At 38.0% G+C, this 18,392-nt stretch overlaps 1 protein-coding gene across 1 annotated transcript; it reads left to right on the forward strand.

Moving 5' to 3' along the window:
- The first annotated feature begins 365 nt into the window (after positions 1 to 365).
- On the forward strand, positions 366 to 18,386 carry LOC115237410 (dmX-like protein 2). The gene is made up of 27 exons (XM_029810419.1): positions 366 to 379; positions 820 to 1,017; positions 1,104 to 1,282; positions 1,547 to 1,762; positions 1,836 to 1,989; positions 4,964 to 9,600; positions 9,677 to 9,991; positions 10,065 to 10,166; positions 10,237 to 10,434; positions 10,530 to 10,763; positions 10,875 to 11,012; positions 11,163 to 11,395; positions 11,474 to 11,655; positions 11,741 to 12,107; positions 12,179 to 12,412; positions 12,484 to 12,736; positions 12,837 to 13,041; positions 13,132 to 13,399; positions 13,542 to 13,715; positions 13,772 to 13,870; positions 15,539 to 15,625; positions 16,779 to 16,839; positions 16,985 to 17,193; positions 17,268 to 17,412; positions 17,518 to 17,735; positions 17,817 to 17,900; positions 17,962 to 18,386. The coding sequence occupies exons 1-27, from the start codon at positions 366 to 368 to the stop codon at positions 18,076 to 18,078; spliced, it is 9,321 nt and encodes a 3,106-aa protein (XP_029666279.1). The 3' UTR covers positions 18,079 to 18,386.
- Positions 18,387 to 18,392: the final 6 nt, after the last annotated feature.

Genomic DNA, 18,392 nt, shown 5'->3' on the forward strand with positions numbered 1-18,392 from the left:
GAACATTAGGCAGATTTCAGGAATACGAAATTAACATTTCTTACTACAATCTGTGTTATATTGTCTTTAAATAAAAAGACAAAGATTCACTTTTTATCCAAAGGTTATGCAGAGAGAACGTGCGAAAGAATAAAAAGTGTAGAAAATAAAAGGACAAATCTGTTATAATTTTCAAAATTATAATCTGTGCATATCTTAATCTATCAAATTCACACATCTTTTTCATTTATCAATGTGAGAGTTTCAAGCATCTCGTTAGCATTTTCGGCATCGATACGCGATATGCGCGCGCGGCTATCGCGGCGGCGCGATTGCTCCGAAAACAGCCGCCTTTAATTAGTCAGTCTGCTGCTGCACGCTAAGAAATGTCCTTGCAAGAGTGCGTTCAGAAATCCCACTCGCGGGTTAGAGTAGCTTTTAACTGATCAATCAGAACAAAGAAATCTTTGCTCTTTTCGCTCTTGATTGGTCAATTGGTCAACGCTACGTTAGGTTAAGATTTTCGAACGCATCATGAAGAGATCGATTTAAAGATGGCCGCACCGCGGTCGTCCGATCGTCGTGTCGCGTCAATCTGAGACGCATCTCTCAGGGATCGTAGAGCCGAGCATTCGAGTCAAGTCGAGCTGAGTGACGCCCGATCAACGTCAGCAACGACAGCACAATTAACAGAGGGTTCGTTCGGCACAGTCGTGAGAGTGGCTGATTCTTTCGTCGAACGATTTTATAAGAAAAAGGATCAACAACTGATTTATATATATATATATTAAACAATATAAGAAACATTTTCTCAATAATTTTTCTTTTGTCATAAACCAGAGGTTCCGTATCTAATATGTTGGTCACCTCATGTCGCGATAACATTTGTCGAGTGTGGACAGAAACGATACCGCCCGATATTGAAGGTTTAGCTAATATGAGTCAATTTGAAGGCTCTGATAGACATGGTCATCATGGCAAACATCGTCATCATAATATGCACAAACATCGATTTATGCAACGGCTGAAACATATGAAGTATATGAGAAACATATTTTATTCATATAGAAATATATTTATCGTGAAATAAAATAATGATAATACATAAAATATTCTGTTTATAGAACATGTTTTCATATTCGGCGACATGCTAAACAGCAACATCAGGCTGGTCATACAGCGCCTACTTTACCAACACTTCCATCTACTTATTCTGTACATGATTTTCATAATAATTATCAAACTTCTGGTCATTATCCAGGAATGCATTTCCACTTGGCAGCCAGTATCAACGCAGAAACTGGTATAGTATTGATGTTTATTATGTATCATATAAAATAGCGTAGAAATTTTTTTTTTTTCTGTTTTATATTATATATACAATATTTAATGAAATATTACACAATTCTTATTACAATTGCAATCATTACTCTTATTTATTATTAATTAATATGATTATTAATTAATATTACAATTTAATATTACATTAATATTTTTGTATAATATTGTTTTGAATATTATTGAAATATTGGTAATCGTCAGTGGATAGTATACGTTCATGTTATAGATATACCGCTAGTACCAAGCCTAATTACCGGAGATCCCGAAAGAGAACCGAATTTTATTTTACATTGGCTAAATAACAAAGAAATGCACTTCACCATGCAAGCCGAAAATATATTGCAGGAATTAACCCGTAAAGTAGTGGAAAAAGAGGAAGGCTTACAGCATCAAGAACATGCTGAACACGTAGAACATGAGTCTGAAGATGAATGTACCCCAAGTATGCATTGAATTTACTCTGTATGTTGTCGAAAAAATGCAATTGCCATTAATAATAACAATGTTCTTTTCAGAAAAGGGAATTCGCCTGCAAACGGTTCAGAAGCCAGCTGTTGGTGCCCGATCAATGAGTCAAGAAGATCACAGTAGTGATGAACATCATACTACGCATACTACTTCATCTCATCACAGTTTGGCGCACAGTGTGCACTCTCATCCAAGTCTCAGGTAACTTTTCAAAATCTCTTTTCTCGCGCGTAATCACGCGAACATGAATTGTCATCAGATACTGAGCGGCGCCTGCAATGCGGGCGATCGCTGTTACGCCGTTGGCTCCGTCGAGGGAATCTCCTTCACCGTGAGTCTACTTTAGTGACAGCCATCGATGCATGTCTCGCGATTAGCTTAGGCCTCTTCGCGGTCGATGTCGTATGGTATTTCGTAAGCGATCGAAAAATATGACGAAAAATACGTACTCTCGCGTTATGGAAGTCAGCTGATCAAATGACACTTTGATTAGGTGTATGAAGACACAGGAGATGTCTCCGTCTGTGTCTCCTTCGAATTGACGATTTCCTTCGATGGAACGTCATATATTTGTCATGCTCTATATATGATATATCTCTGTTTTATATATTCTCAATTGACATATTGTGAATTTCGTTGTCGATCTTTCTTGTTTTGCAATTACTTGTTAAAATTTTATTGAGAATTTGACTTTTTGTCAACGAAAACACTGATGATGTGCTATATTGCAAGGCAAAATCAAGATTTGATATGATGAAAGTATGACAATGTACGAAAATAGTTTGCAAAAACATAGAAAATTGAAAATTGTCTAATTTTATTCTAAGTTTAAATTAAATACGATCTATTTATTTGACTTAGGCATACGCAGCTGGTTGCAATATTGTGATCTTGGCCAACAATTTTGAACGAGTCCAAATAATTCCTGGAGCTGTACACAATTATATTAGAATCAGTTGTTTGGACTGTAGTACAGATACAGGAAAAATTGCTGCAGCATATGAGAATCAAGTGTGCATTTTTGAGCCGACACCGCTTATACACAGCACTTGTTCACATGTTTGTATTAATATATCTTTCTGTTGTACATTTAAATATGTGTTTATATAAATGTAAGGAGAGATGTTTAAAATACTTTTATCAATTTTTTTTTTTTATAGCAATTAGAATATAGATGGGTTCAAACAGGAAGTCTGCAAACAGAATCGAATATTACCTCTTTATCATGGAATTTAGAAGGAACAAGATTATTGACAGGTGGCGAACTGTTACAGTTATGGCATCAAAACATCATGCCATTTCAAGAAGAACACAGTAAGTTTATTTTCTTATTGATTATTTCTTTCAATATAATGAACATTATAAAAAAATTTTGTATAATTATGAAAAATAATCTACAATTTATGTTAAAAAAGAAATGTTAGTATATTCTATAATAAAAGTCTGATTTAATTTGCATGACATATATGTATAACCAAAAAGATAGATATTTTCATCTCTTCTAAATATTTTTAAATATTTGAATTATTGTGTTATTTGATACAGCAATATTGCCTATAACTACAAAGCCGAAAACATTACAAACAGAAGAAGTCAGTACAACTGGAAACAATCATAATGTTATGGCAAATACTTCTCAGGATCGTGAGTTCATTCTTTTTGAGAATGAACATACAGTGTTGGCATGTTAACATATCATAGCTTTTTTCTGCCATTGCACTGCATCAGTATTTTTTTATGAAAATTAGTCATTTGCATGTTTAATTGAAATGAGAATTAGAGAATTGAAACAAATGCATTTTGCCAAGAAACATGACCAGAATTACTTTTGCGCTATAATTGTCAAAATAGGAGCTTTTGTAACTGATGCTACATTACAATTGGAATCTTAATTTTGTTATATATATATATTTTTTTTTTTTGTCATATATATATATTTTATTATATATATAATAGTTGCAAACATAGACAAGGACCAATGTGCTTTAATTAAAATGCTAATATATTCGATCTTTATGCTTGCCATTTTTAACACTTTAATTTATACACATTTTGCTGTTGCAGAATATGCATATACTATTATTCTAAAACACATTAGATAATATAATTTCATAAAAATGGATAATAAAATATAATTTAATGTAATTCAAAAACATTTTATTTTTATATTTCTTATATTATTAAAATATTAAACACACTATAAATGTTAAGCTTTCTTATCTACATTCCAGATATGTGCATCTTGTGACGAGAAACAACTTTAGTATACATTAATACATATATTTACTTTTTAACAGCTGGCGCGGTGACATTCTCAATTGGAGGAGAAGCTGAGAGTCCTGGGCCTGGGGACACATTGTCTGCGAATGATCCAGGCGGATGGAATTGTGTATGGAAATGTCGTACTGCTACACCAGTTCATCTTATGAGTTTTAGTCCTGATGGTACTTTATTCGCAACAACGGGAATGAATGATAGATTGGTGAAAATATGGTTCGAAAATAAGCAATGTATGTATTTATATTGAATAATGATGAACGGATAATGATCTTGCTATATTTATAAGTGGTTATTATTAGAGCTTGTTTTTTGCTTCTAGTTTTTCCCGCAAAAAGCGTGGATCATACAAATTTTTCTCAGTCCATGGGCAGTGACAATTTTAGTTTTGTTTATGTTGCGCATCCACGGGCTGTAACACACCTCTCTTGGCGCAAGACAAGTAAATATATGCCAAAGTAAGTAACATATGAAACTTTTCGATGCTTTTGCGATGGTGGAATCGAATGAAAAGCCGCGATATGACGCAGTAAAACATTCTATTTTTTAAAATATTGTATTATTTATCTGTAGGAAATAGGCAGAAATATGTTTATTGCATTCTAGAGTAAATTAAAATGTATTATTTACTTCAAGTTGTGTGTGTGTGTGTGTGTGGCTAAAAAATTACTAAAATGTTAACCTTTTATAAGAAAAAGGATCAACAACTGATTTATATATATATATATTAAACAATATAAGAAACATTTTCTCAATAATTTTTCTTTTGTCATAAACCAGAGGTTCCGTATCTAATATGTTGGTCACCTCATGTCGCGAATTTTATTTACTTATAAAAAAAATAATTTATATTTATTTATATATAAAATTTTTAACATGTTGCAATTTTCTGTTACAGCAATACAACCTCCATTAATTCGATAGCGACAGATGCAACATCCACTATGAATCACGCGCCAGATTCATTAGATACAAAAATAGAAACATTGCTACGCGATTGGCATCATAATCCAGATCTGCTGTTCTCGATACATCCGATAGACGGGAGCTTTTTGATTTGGCATATTGAATGGTTGGATGAGTATCATCCTGGATCTTTTCGACAGGCGCAAATTTCTTTTTCCACTCGTATTCCGAACGCATTCCCGCTCGGTGACGCATCAACAATGAGCCACAATGTATCGATGTATTCTCACAATACTGGTGGACCGTTATTAAATATCCGCGAGGTCGCAAAATCGTCGACAAAACCAAGCGAGCCTAGCGAAGTTGCGACGCCCTTACCTAGCCTCATAGAACAAGACGAGGAGCAATCCACTTTAACCTCGAAAGCGGGTCAAGAGTTATTGAAAAATATAGAAACTACGGACGATCAGAATCAAACAAAAGCCGAAACTAATGCGCTGGAGAGTAATAAAAATGGGCACGAAGCAGATTTATTGGCCCATCCTAGTCCGATTGTTTCCATGGTGTCGAAGCACTCGAACGGTACTTTGAATTTATGGCAGTTGACGTTTGCGGATAAAACAAAATTTTCGCAAGTGTTAAGCATAGGACACGCATGTAGAGCTTCCGGACACCGCTTTCGTGTAAACGACATCACGTGCCATCCCGTCTTACCTTTGCTTGTGACAACTTCTCATCATAATATACCCGAATTTTCTGGTACACAATCGGCGGAATCTAATGAAAACATTAGTGGTAAGCACGACACCTCCAAGAATAAGGACATCATGTCGCCTACCGGCTTTTGCAGCGAACTAATATTATGGCGAGTAGATGCCGTGGGGCCCTTGTCGAAAAGCGGTGGAGTTTCCGAATTAGCGCGTATCAATTCACCCGAGATATCTGCATTCAGTAATGTAGCTTGGATACCGACACTATTGCCGAGTACGACGCTGGGTAATTTATCCAATTCTCCCAGTGCGTGTTTTGTGGCCAGCGACGGAGAATGCCTGAGAGTCTATCAGGCTGTCATCGATGCCAGAACATTACTGGCGGAAGTGTCGATTAGCGAGAGAAGAAGCCGAATGATGGATTCCATGGCCAGCCTCTCGACGGATATGTCGTCGGACGATGGTATCAGGCATTCGATTCACGATAGAATAAAAATAGTATCTCAACAATCAACCGCGAGACCGGGATGTGTTATACAACTAGACGCTATCGCCGATGCTACTCACGATTGGCAGAACACGCAGTTTCTTCACGTCTTTCAGGAGCAACTGATCACGGGCGAGAGAAGCGACGAGAAGCAGCCCGGTGTCGACATATCTAGCAATGATCTAGGACTCATGGAGTCCACATTGGATGCCATGGTAGATCTGCAGCAATCGGCGATCTTCGAGGAACCATTCTACATAGTAGTTCTCGAGCGAACACAACAGGGCACCACCGTGCATATGTGGCGATTAGTGATAGCATCGCAACCGGAAACCACCGGCCTGTCGGGTTCAATGATGTACGTGCCAGATTCTCACCTGGTACAAGACGAAGATGACGAGGGCACACCCGGTAGATTAAGTCACGCGGAAGGTAGACGATCGCGCAGAGCCAGTCAAACCGGTGGCAGTCGAAGTCGTCGCGAGAGTCAAGCCGATTTGGATTCGACATTCCTGCCTCGTCGCCATCAGAATAGCCATGTTCTTATTACTACCACGAAGGTCTGCATGCAGGAATTGCCTTTGCCCGACGGAGTGGAGGTGATTCATGCTGCACCCGCGGCAGGACACTTAAGTAGTTCCTCAATATATCCTGCCTGCTTTGCGCCATACATCATTGTAACGGCGTGCAGCGACAGCACCGTACGTTTTTGGAAGTGTAAGGTGACGAAGAAGCCAGACGACAAACTCGACTACGAGTGGTGCGAGTGGGAAATGATCAGAAAGGATCAGGAATCGATTATTGACATCACTGGTCAACCGTTGAACATAAGTGCGGCCTATAGCGGACGCATTGCATGTGCTTATAAGTATGGAAAGTCGTTTACTCGTCCGACGAAGAACGATCCGGACTCGCGCTATGTGAATCTCTGCGTTGCCATATACGAGTGCGAGAGTACAGGAGGCAGCGAATGGATTCTGGAGGATACGATTCATCTGAAGAATATTCATCTTCCGCGAATACCAGTGGATCAGCATTTGGATCTTAGTTATTTATACGACAGTAGATTTTTGCAAAAGAAGAAACGGCTCACTCAGGTATTGCAGACTCTTAGTCACGAGGATATAAGATCTTCGAGAAACGGGGAAAACGGCGATTCCACAAAGTCGAATGCTGGACTGTTAGCGGTTCCGTCGTTTAGTACCTTGCAATCTTTACGAAAGTCGATCATAGAGAACGGCAACACGTGCCCGCTCACACAAAAGCATCTGGTGCAACTCGATTGGGTGTCGAAAGAGGACGGTTCGCATATTCTAACCGTCGGTGTCGGTTCTAAGATTATGCTATTTACACCAGTGTGCTCGGATTTGGCGCAGGCTAATATGAAAGCGATGAAGGAATCCCAGAGCAATAACAGGCCGATATTGCGAAAAACTTCGTCGCTGGCGCAACCACAGTTTGTCGACGAAATTCGATGGATGAAATTGCGCAAGATTGAGTTGACAACGGCGGACGGTCTGCCGCCGTTACCTATGCAAATATCTTGGGTACGGGATGGCATTCTGGTTGTTGGCATGGATTCCGAAATGCACGTGTATTCGCAATGGAAGCCAAATCCGAGGAATGACTGTTTCCATTCGAATCTGCAGCATCAGGAGTCCGACGAGTTTCAGGCAAGTCGAAATCTACGTGACGAGGATCTACGCACGTTGGCGAACGAGACATCCCAGAGACGATTGGCGAACGTGTCCTCCATGCCACATTTGTCACGCGTTAGCAGCATCAATCTAACGATGTTAGACGCGAAGAAGAAGCGCGGTATACAAAATGAGAACTTGAGCTTTGATTATATGCCGGATTACGGACTGTTCGAGGCGTCGAGGATAGCTTGTCCAGTTTTACCACAGTATCATCCTAAGCAGTTGATGGAACTGTTAAATTCGGGCAAAATTAGATGGGTGAAGGCTATATTGGCACATCTAGTGCGATGTATAGGCAGTTCCTGCTCCTTGCGGGCCGACGACGAGAATCTGGTAAAGCAGCGCAATTGGTCGCGATCAAGGACGATGTCGGTGAGTTATGTGGGTACGACGTCCCCGTTGGAACCGAGAGGTTCGACCACGCAGATACCGGAAGAATTGACACTGGACTACGCGGAGATCACATCCATCTCACCCCTGCCGTTGTGGACTCTGTTATTGGCTGACAAGGAAAACAATCTGCCGCATCAACAGAATGAAGACAAGCACGATTACAACGAATTATTCGACAGCAATCTGGACGAGGGAGAATCATTGGACGATATGTTGGAGGAAGATTATGATTGTTCGCGGCAAAAGGATCGACGATCCTCGGTGCCAGAGAGACAAGGGATATCTCACTTTGGTCCTAGACAAGGAAGATTATTGTCGCGTCTTCTGACCCATACTCATCTCCCGGGATTATCCAGTTTAGATCAGATGCATCTGCTCGCTCTGGCGGATACTGTGTCGACATGTAATGTCGACTTTGCGGAGAGATTCGCAATCGACGCGGCCAAAAATGCGATCGCCAAGGAGAATCTAACGGGTATTCCGGATGGCGAAATCATATCCACTGACTCACTGGATGACTGTGGCCTCAGATTCCTTCTGGCGATGAAGCATTATAATTATCTAATACGTTGCTTGCCGTTGGTACAACGAGCACAATTTCAGAAACAGGGCGTCGCATCGAATAACCTCGTGTGGGCATTTCATTCCGAATCAGAGGAGGAGCTACTGGGATTGATTCCGTCTTACGCCAAAGGTCAACCAAAATGGTCCGTGCTGAAGGAGCTCGGCGTAGGCTGGTGGATCAGGAGCAACACGGTGCTTAAGAAATGCGTGGAGAAAATAGCGAAGGCCGCTTTTCAGCTTAATCAAGATCCTTTAGACGCGGCTATTTATTACTTGGCGAATAAGAAAAAGAATCTAGTGTGGGGTTTATTTAGGAACAAGCGGGACGAACGAATGACTACCTTTTTCTCGAATAATTTCGCCGAAGACCGATGGAGAAAGGCGGCACTAAAGAACGCTTTTGCTCTACTCGGAAAGCAACGATTCGAACACGCGGCCGCGTTCTTTTTACTGGCCGGTGCATTGAAAGACGCCATTGACGTATGTCTAAACAAACTAAACGATATTCAACTCGCGATGGTGATAGCCAGACTCTACGAGAACGATACGTCATCTCCCAATATGAAAAGATTGCTATATGAAGAGATTCTAGGCTGTGACAAAGATGGACAAAATCAGGATATGAGTAGAGTACATCCGGATCCTTTCTTGCGTAGCATGGCTCTGTGGCTCTTGAAGGATTACTCCGGTTCTCTCAATACTTTACTTCTGACCAACGTTGGTCATATGCATTCGCAGTATAACGATGAATCTGATAAACCAGAGGGAACGACAGGTAAACTCATATATTTGTACATTTTTGCATACGTATGAAATAACTCTTAGAATAACATCTAATTCTTTTATTTCAGCGAATCCAAATGTCTTCAACTTTTATGTTTATCTTCGTACACATCCATTGTTAATTAGACAGTATATTGCGTCCACTGCACAAGATAATAAGAAAGGACATTCAGTGGTGATCTCAGGATTCAGTTACGGTACAGAAACGAAGAGTCAACCAGACAAACAGCTAATGTTGGAGGATACCATCACACCATTGGAAAGGCAACTGTATTTCACCACAGCACATGCACATTTCAAGGCTGGTTGTCCAGCCCTTGCTCTTGAAGTCTTGTCCAAACTACCTAATAAAGTTATGGAAACAAACGGTGAAGACTCTCCAAGTAAGTAGATATGTACATATTGATAATTAATAGATTGTGAATTGAAATTGTTACCATTTTTTTATCTCAATAGGCTTATTAAACAGTCCAAGTAAGTCTAGAGCTCAAGATACTCAAATAGATACTGGTATCATTAATTGGGGAAATGAATCGAATGGAGTAAGCAATAATAAAGGTATGTATTGTTATTGCTACGTAAAATATGTTAAGAATTCTCAACTATAAAAGAAAAATATTGTTTTCAGAAACTGCTGCCTCTTTGGATTGGAATACGCCGTCGTTTGATTGGTCCCATAGTACCAGACGCGCAGAGGAGGATAAATTAGAATTGAACTGGGACGATGATGATGCGGGTGAGGGTGAAGATGCTGATAGCCCTCCCATGAGCATGAAACTTGATAAGAAAGAGCCAGATAACGCGTATAACTCAGAGATCGATAACAGTAAGAGCTTATCTTCTTTCAATTAGAAATTATTATTTTTTACGTTAATTGTTAATTAAAACGTTATGTTAATTTTTAATTAATTGATATTTTAGAAGATATGCCAAAGTCAGCTGGTCAATTAGATATCATGGCGCAACAACTGAAATTTGTAGCTTGCCTGAAAATCTTGATGGAGGAATTGTCTACATTAGCGACTGGTTTTGAAGTAGACGGAGGTCAGCTACGATATCAACTATATGTGTGGTTGGAACGAGAAGTAGACGCATTGAGGCAGTTGTGCAGCTATAGTACTAACGCGGACGGGGATGTAAACAATGTCGTAGAATGTAATTTTTCTTTTATTTTGTATGCACATAACTGTTATATGAATGATATTGACTACAGTTTTGAAAATTACGGAAAATCGATGGTAATGCTAATAGAAGAATAACTTTCAGACGAGGGCGGTATGGTTGATGATATCCCGCCGTACAAACCCGGTGAGCAACCGACTTTACATCAAATACTAGTGGCGGAGAAGTTAGACTTTGAGGCTAAAGTACAGAGAGCTGTTAAGCGGAAGAAATGGTTGAAAGGTAGGTTAAACTAATTTTATTTTGGAGTCATTTAATTAATCGCTTTAATTAAGAAAAATCTACCCAATTTTTTGCAAAATTAATATTACATTTAAAAAATAAGGCAATATTAAAAAAACAAAATTGCGATAAATATCTTGTGATTTTCAGCTAATGAAACATTGTTGAGAACATTATTATCATATTGTTCGTTGCACGGTGCATCCGGTGGCGGTCTAGCATCGGTAAGAATGGAATTGGTACTTTTGCTGCAAGAATTGCAACAGGAAAAGACTCAACAGCAATTGCTCAGTCCCCTTCCTTTCCCCACTACGCTACCTTTATTAAGTGCCAGCGTTGCCTGCAATAAAACTGTTGTAGCTGATCCAGTCCGACATCTGCAGGTTCGTCAAAATTTCTATACCATCTCCCTTTTATCTTATTTCTATTGATACATAACGCTACGCTGTTGTTTCTTGCAGTCTCTCGCACATGATATGCTACAAACATTGGTAGAGCTACGAAGTCCGCCAATGCCTAACAGAAATACACATTACTGCGAAGTATTCATTATGAGAGATCTAGCAGTGGCGCTTAGCGCTTGTATCTATCAATCGCTTTGTGATTCGGACACTTTCGTTATGAAACATCACCAGCCAGAGAGGTATGTTTTTTCACGATTAAGTTGAGTAATTATTGTACAGAGTATTTCAAGAAAAGAACGGATATTTATACGTTACTTGTTTCAGTTTCCCAGCGGTCGCGGAAGTAGAAACCTCGGGTGGTCACTTGGTAGCTTCAAATAAGTATCATCGACGTTATTCAACGGATGACGGTGTATGCATAACTACCTCGCCTGCCAAGTGGCCGGGTGTGACAAATTTACGCGCGTTGCTCGCTCGAGAAAAAGACGAGGACACTCCGAAGTTAAATATTTTGCTCTGCGAAGCTTTTGTGGCAACGTATATGAGCCTCTTCATGTACGCTCTGTCGAGTTGCGACAGTCACATTTTGTACAGACTGGTTGGACAACACTTTGATAATAACACGTGGTCTTGTCTCTTTGGCGGTGGAGTTAAAAAGCTGTTGCGTGTAGCGAGCACCACTAGTAGCCAGGTATGATTGATCTTTGTGCGATGTGCGTTTCACAAATATTAGTTTTATATTTCTTTGTATCTCTTTGCAAGGGTGGTAACACGAATAGTGTCGAGCGGACCGATAGTGTGACGAGCGAGATCCAAAGTACCGCCAGCGGAATGTGGAATACCATGACTTCGTTAACCAAACAACGCGTCAAGCTAAATATGAAATTGTTAGGACAATTTACAGGTCAACAGCCAAATATGAAGGAGGATAAACCTACATATAGAGAACAATTTGTCTCGCCGCAAATGAGCATGATCTCTTATTTTCTCATGAAGGTATATGTCACATCATTATTTTTTTATTTATTTTGCCATTATACAATTATAACTGTATTTTATTTTTCCAGCCACGCATAGAGATTGAATACGCGGAAGAAATTGATTATGATTCTTCTGATTCCGCGGTGTCCGACTTGGATTCTACAGACGACGAAGAAGATGTATTCGACACGAGTTCGAAGCCAAAGAACAAACCAAAGGATAATACTGAGCATAGTAATTCTAATTCGTACAGTTGGAGCGTAATGAGATTAGCGATAGTTAAAATACTGCAGCAGCAATTGCAGGACTTTTTGACCATCGCCGGCATAGAAATGCAGGGTACATAAATTGCACTATATCTTTTAAATAATATCTTGAAATGATAATTATTGAATTAACACGATAACGGTGGTATTAATGAAATGATACATTATTTCAGAATTACCTGTAAGTAGTCCGCTAATCCATGGTACACTGGGCATTGTTGCACAATGGCAAGACTCTTTGCGCGAAGAGCTGGAACTCAGAGGCCCACCGTCAGCGACTTATATACCTGGATGTGCGCCGGATCCTTCTCCTACGCCTGGAAAACCAGCCATTCATAAGTATCGATCGTTATTGGAGAAAGGAAATACTCCCTTCAAGTGAGAAATAAAATTTTTTTTTAGCTATAAATTAAAAATTTAGACAAGAGAAAGGGATATTAAACAGAAAGATATTCTAAATGATTTCAGTACAAAATTGGCATCCGCAGCGCCTACTAATCGTCTATGGTGTTACTTAGTTAGACAAGAATTGGTTCAGGATATTTTCATTCGCGCAGTGTTCGGGAAACGAAGATCCCTGTCGACAATACTTGAAAGTAACCAATCAGTTGTTGATAGTGTGCACCGTGGAACTGGAGAAGATAAAGGTAGCGATAGTGGCACTACAAGCTTGCCGGAACCAGTTAGGATCATTCATAAGGAACAAGATAGCATCAGTGCCTTCTGTCTTAATCAGGTCTTCTTTTAAATTTTATTTTAAGTGTAGTTATGTTTTTTTAATGAAACTTAAATAAATTTGCGGATTGCTTTGAATATGTAATATTTTATCTAGATAAAAGGGATATACACTAATATGCGATTGTGACGACCGTATATAGGTAAACCCAGGTTTAATGGCCCTTGCTACACCTCGAGAAGTGCAAGAAATGAACATTTCCCTACTCCTAGAACTTCCGTCGTGGCTAGAAGATGAATGCGAATTCGATATTATCAACTTGACTAAGCAGCCCGACCCAGAACCTGTACAGCCAACCAGCTTTTTAGTTATACAGGTACGATTTAAAACACAATAATAAATTTCGTATTTTACGTTACACATTATTTGCAGACAGCAGCAGATCGTCCTTTGTTGGCACAGAGTCCTCAAACGAACAGTCCCCAGCCTCATTCAGGTATAGCCAGTCAGAGTGGACGTGGCGCGAGTGTGGTGAGTTTTTTTTATTACATCGTAATTTACATATTAAATAATGTTGTATTACTTTTATTAATCAAGACTTCCCTTGCTTTTTTGATATAAATAATATATACCTTACAAAAGATAAAATGGTATATCATAAAAGATATTTTTTTTTCCCAAAAATTAATCGAATGTTTTAAAGAACTTGTGATATAATCTTAATTATATGCAATAAAACAAGCCAAAGATGAAGCATTTGAATCTATCTCTTTCTCTCTCTCTCTCTCTCTCTCTTTCTCTCTCTCTCTCTCTTGTACAAAAATTAATCGAATGTTTTAAAGAACTTGTGATATAATCTTAATTATATGCAATAAAACAAGCCAAAGATGAAGCATTTGAATCTATCTCTTTCTCTCTCTCTCTCTCTCTCTCTCTCTCTCTTTCTCTCTCTCTCTCTCTTGTAAATATAACTCGAATTAATTTATATAAAGCATTCAATTAACTTTTTGATTTCTTATCTATATATTTGCGCTATAGTTACTGTTTGACATGTAATTTTTGAATGTTGAGTCAATCCCAAGGCTAAGTAAGATGAAATAAATTTTATTTTTTTTTATTCACAAAATTTACTTTTGTTTTGAGTGTAATTGTATTCACTACATATATATCTCACAATGTAGATTATTTAAATATACATGTGCGTGCGTGAGTGTGAAAAATATGCAATTAATCATTATCACGCAAGAGATTGCAGATCCATTAATTAATTCATATGTAGAGAGCTTGACTTGTCATAACTAAAAGAGTATATTTGCAGTATTTTCAAAATTAATACTATTAATACAAATCCTAAGTAGCTTATAAATACCTGGTAATAGGAGTTTCCTGATAACATATAGGGATTATATAAGGAATTTTTAATAAGCTTGTAATAGAGCAAGGATGTATGTCGACTTAAGTAGGAAGTGTGCTGTCCACCTGGAATATTCCAAGAATCTTCCAAGAATCATCGTACATGTGTACCGAGTCCTTGCATATACATTGTATATTTGTCTGTTTGACATCACTTTGTCACTAGACAATGCGTCTTTTGTAATAATATTTTTCTTTTCTCATTTTTGATATACGAAAATAATAATATTATTAGACAATACTTATGCATTTATATTCAGATTGACGCGAGTAGCAGTATCTTGCACCAAAGAGAAAAGATGTGTGACTATGACTATAAATAAATCTTACATTCATTGCATGATATATATTGAGACAAAAACGTGCACTGTGTCTCACGTATCAGGATATGGCTGGATTCGCAAGGCTTGTTCATTTTATGTAATAAATGCAGGAAAATCAGATTCATCACACCTGTGTCTAAAATTGGGAAAGCTTTTTAATAACTTGTACACAATGATTATTTCTTTTTCAATGCTTTTCTTAACATTGTACTTATAATGCCAATCAATGATTGTAAAGCAACTGTAAAGCAACTTTATTATACATGGAATTTTTTTTCCTTTTAATGGCTATATAAGGACAAAAGAGATACATATCGCCAGACAAGCCTTGCAACCTGTGAATGTGGTGTATTGGGATAGGGTAGCACAAAAGTGGTGACGGAGACAATGTTGCTTGTTCAATGCTTGCCTAACATCTAACTCGGTCTGCGTCACTGAACTGGCGGCTCATTCGCTCGCTCAGATGAAGGGGATGCCTGCTTTCCCTGGCTCCCACGACCTGCGTTTCTGTCAATTTGTTGCCGATAGGAGCAAACACTTGTTAAAGCCGGTGAGATTTACATCTAACAAGACCCTATAGTCTATCCTAGTCTGCAAATTTCATGTTTAACTTTTTTTGGGTAACAAGCAGATATCTCTGATTTGTAATATATTAAAGACACAGTATAGAAAGTTTATATAGTTTAGTTATATTATCTACAAAGATTCAAGATTATCTAAGAAGAATTATTGAAATTGTTGCATACTTTTAAAGGTTCTTTAAAGGTATATTGCAAATCAGATGTATTTTGAACTTCTCAACAAGATCTTACAGCTCAACCGTAAGGTCTATTTTTAGAAACATTTAGCCATTATCGTTTTGTCTAAGAGCTCATAGCAACATGCACAGTGCATTGGTTTGTATTTTTCTTTGCTTATACATTATCAGTATAACAATAATATGATAGAAAAGTTTCATGAGATTCTATTATCATATTCTCAATTGACAACTGGTGTTTCATCTGCTCCTAGATTCTCATAGACGTTATATTTACAGCTGATGGCTAAAACTGTTCTTATCACAAGTATTTCATCAAATGTACATTTTAATGTCAATTACATATAATTGACAATATAAATAAATATTTAAATATTTAAATGCATATATTATCTCGTTTAAATTTTTTCAAATCAGTTTATGTTTAAATCGATTAATCGTTAATCGATAATGTATCCAGTTTTAGATATTACGCTTTTCTCATATCTTCTCGGTGCGAAAATGCGTGAAATTTGGATATGTCTCCATCAGTGTTTTGTTGTACATATAATATTACCATACCACATTCATATACATATCCACATGTTAATTCAACATCTGCAAAACGCGCTAATCGCTAGAGATCAACGTTAGAACTTTGCAAGCTAGTGGGCCAAAAAGCAGTTTCAGCTGAATACTACTTGCAAAATCAACAACTCGCTGCAATGTTTAAAACGCATGCTACATGTCCATTATGCAATTCCATTAAACCTACTTTGTGTTGATGCAACACCCAAAAATGTGCGTTAAATACTTTTAATATTATCGCAGTATTGTGTTCATCAAGTTATTAGTTTAATTCTGCTGGAATATATAAATGTATCATATATTCTTATTTATATTATCTCGAATCTCTCTGTTTTTAATTTCGCAAACTCAATGGATCGTCTGTACTTTATTCCGACAGATCCTGAAGCACAAAATTGACGGCATTAGAAGAATTTCTTCTCATCCGCTCTTACCGCTATGTGAGTATATTTATTATAATCTGTCACGCATACAGAGACTAACAATACAAAGATTAAGTATTTATTATGATTGTCCAAAAATTATAGAAGATTTTATAAGTAATGTAATGTGTCTGTTTTCTTTTTGCATACGTGATGACGTCAGATTTGACCGGATCGCAGGATGGTTCTGTATCTTTATGGGAATGGGGACATCAGACGGCAGTCGCAACTCCGAGAGCACCCGGCACTTTTGCCAAAGTGACCCGCGTGCGATTTTCACAACACGGCAACAAGTTCGGAGTAGCCGATTCTGACGGCCATCTGAGTTTGTTTCAAGTAGCATGTCGGGAAGGAACGGCTCGACCATTCTTTGTAAGAACCTTCGCATTCCGTTTAAAGTGTTACTGTTAAAAGTACCACTTGTTCATTGTTAAAATCTGTTTTAGACCTATCAGTGCCACAGCAAAGTTACTTCAGACTTTGTCTTCCTCGGCGCGTGCAGTCTCGTGGCTACCGCCGGTCATGGTTCGGAAGGGCGGAATGTAGCACTATGGGACACGTTACTTCCACAAAACAAATCTCTCGTACAAGGTACGAATAATAATCACGCATAAAATGACTACTTGCACTTTAATGGATAATAAGAAATCTTTTGATATTTCTCTTTGCAATCATAATTCTATTGCATTTCGTCAGGTTTCATGTGTCACGAGCAGGGAGCCAGTGCGTTGATCCTGGCGCCGCAGCATCAATTGCTGATTAGCGGCGGCAAGAAAGGCGATATCAACATATTCGACGTGCGGCAACGACAACAGAGGCATAGATTCCAAGCGCATGAATCAGCTATCAAGTGTTTAGCGCTTGATCCGCACGAAGAATTTTTCGTTAGCGGAGCAGGTGATGGTGATATTAAGGTAAACAAGTCTTATTTTTCAAATCGCTACTCTACTAAATTACAACTCCGCTTATTCAATAACAATAAATCTCATTCACAGATATGGGGTTTGACCGTCCATTCTCTTCTCTACTCATTTCCTGGTGAACACCCACGGTCTAGTTTCTTCAAAAATATAGGGCAGGTACTGTATCAATTCAGTTGATCGTAAAACAGGGATAATAATGTACTTATTTGTCATCCAGGGCGTTACCCAATTACACGTGGACTCTGCGGGTCGATTATTTTCATGCGGAGCAGATGGTTCGATGAAAGTTCGTCAACTGCCAGAACGCGATTGTGTAATACAAACGCTTTATTAGGATTAAAAAGATGATGAAAGAGAGAAACGATTACCGTGTAAGTATATTATGTGAAAGAACCGATATTTATTAATTATGCTTATATATATATATACACACCATACATATATACGAAAGGCGAATCATTAAAAAAAATCTATGCAATTCATTGATTGCTGTTGTATGATACATCTATATTACTTTTACATACAAACTGTGCAAACAATACAATGTTATTTTGCATGGCTAGTATGTTGTGTTGACGAGCTAAACGGATGTTATTTATATACATAATATATATATATTGTTTTATCGAAACTACTTTATTATATATA

This window comes from Formica exsecta, unplaced genomic scaffold (assembly GCF_003651465.1).
Source record: "Formica exsecta isolate Colony F162 unplaced genomic scaffold, ASM365146v1 scaffold295, whole genome shotgun sequence".
Lineage (NCBI taxonomy): Eukaryota > Metazoa > Arthropoda > Insecta > Hymenoptera > Formicidae > Formica > Formica exsecta.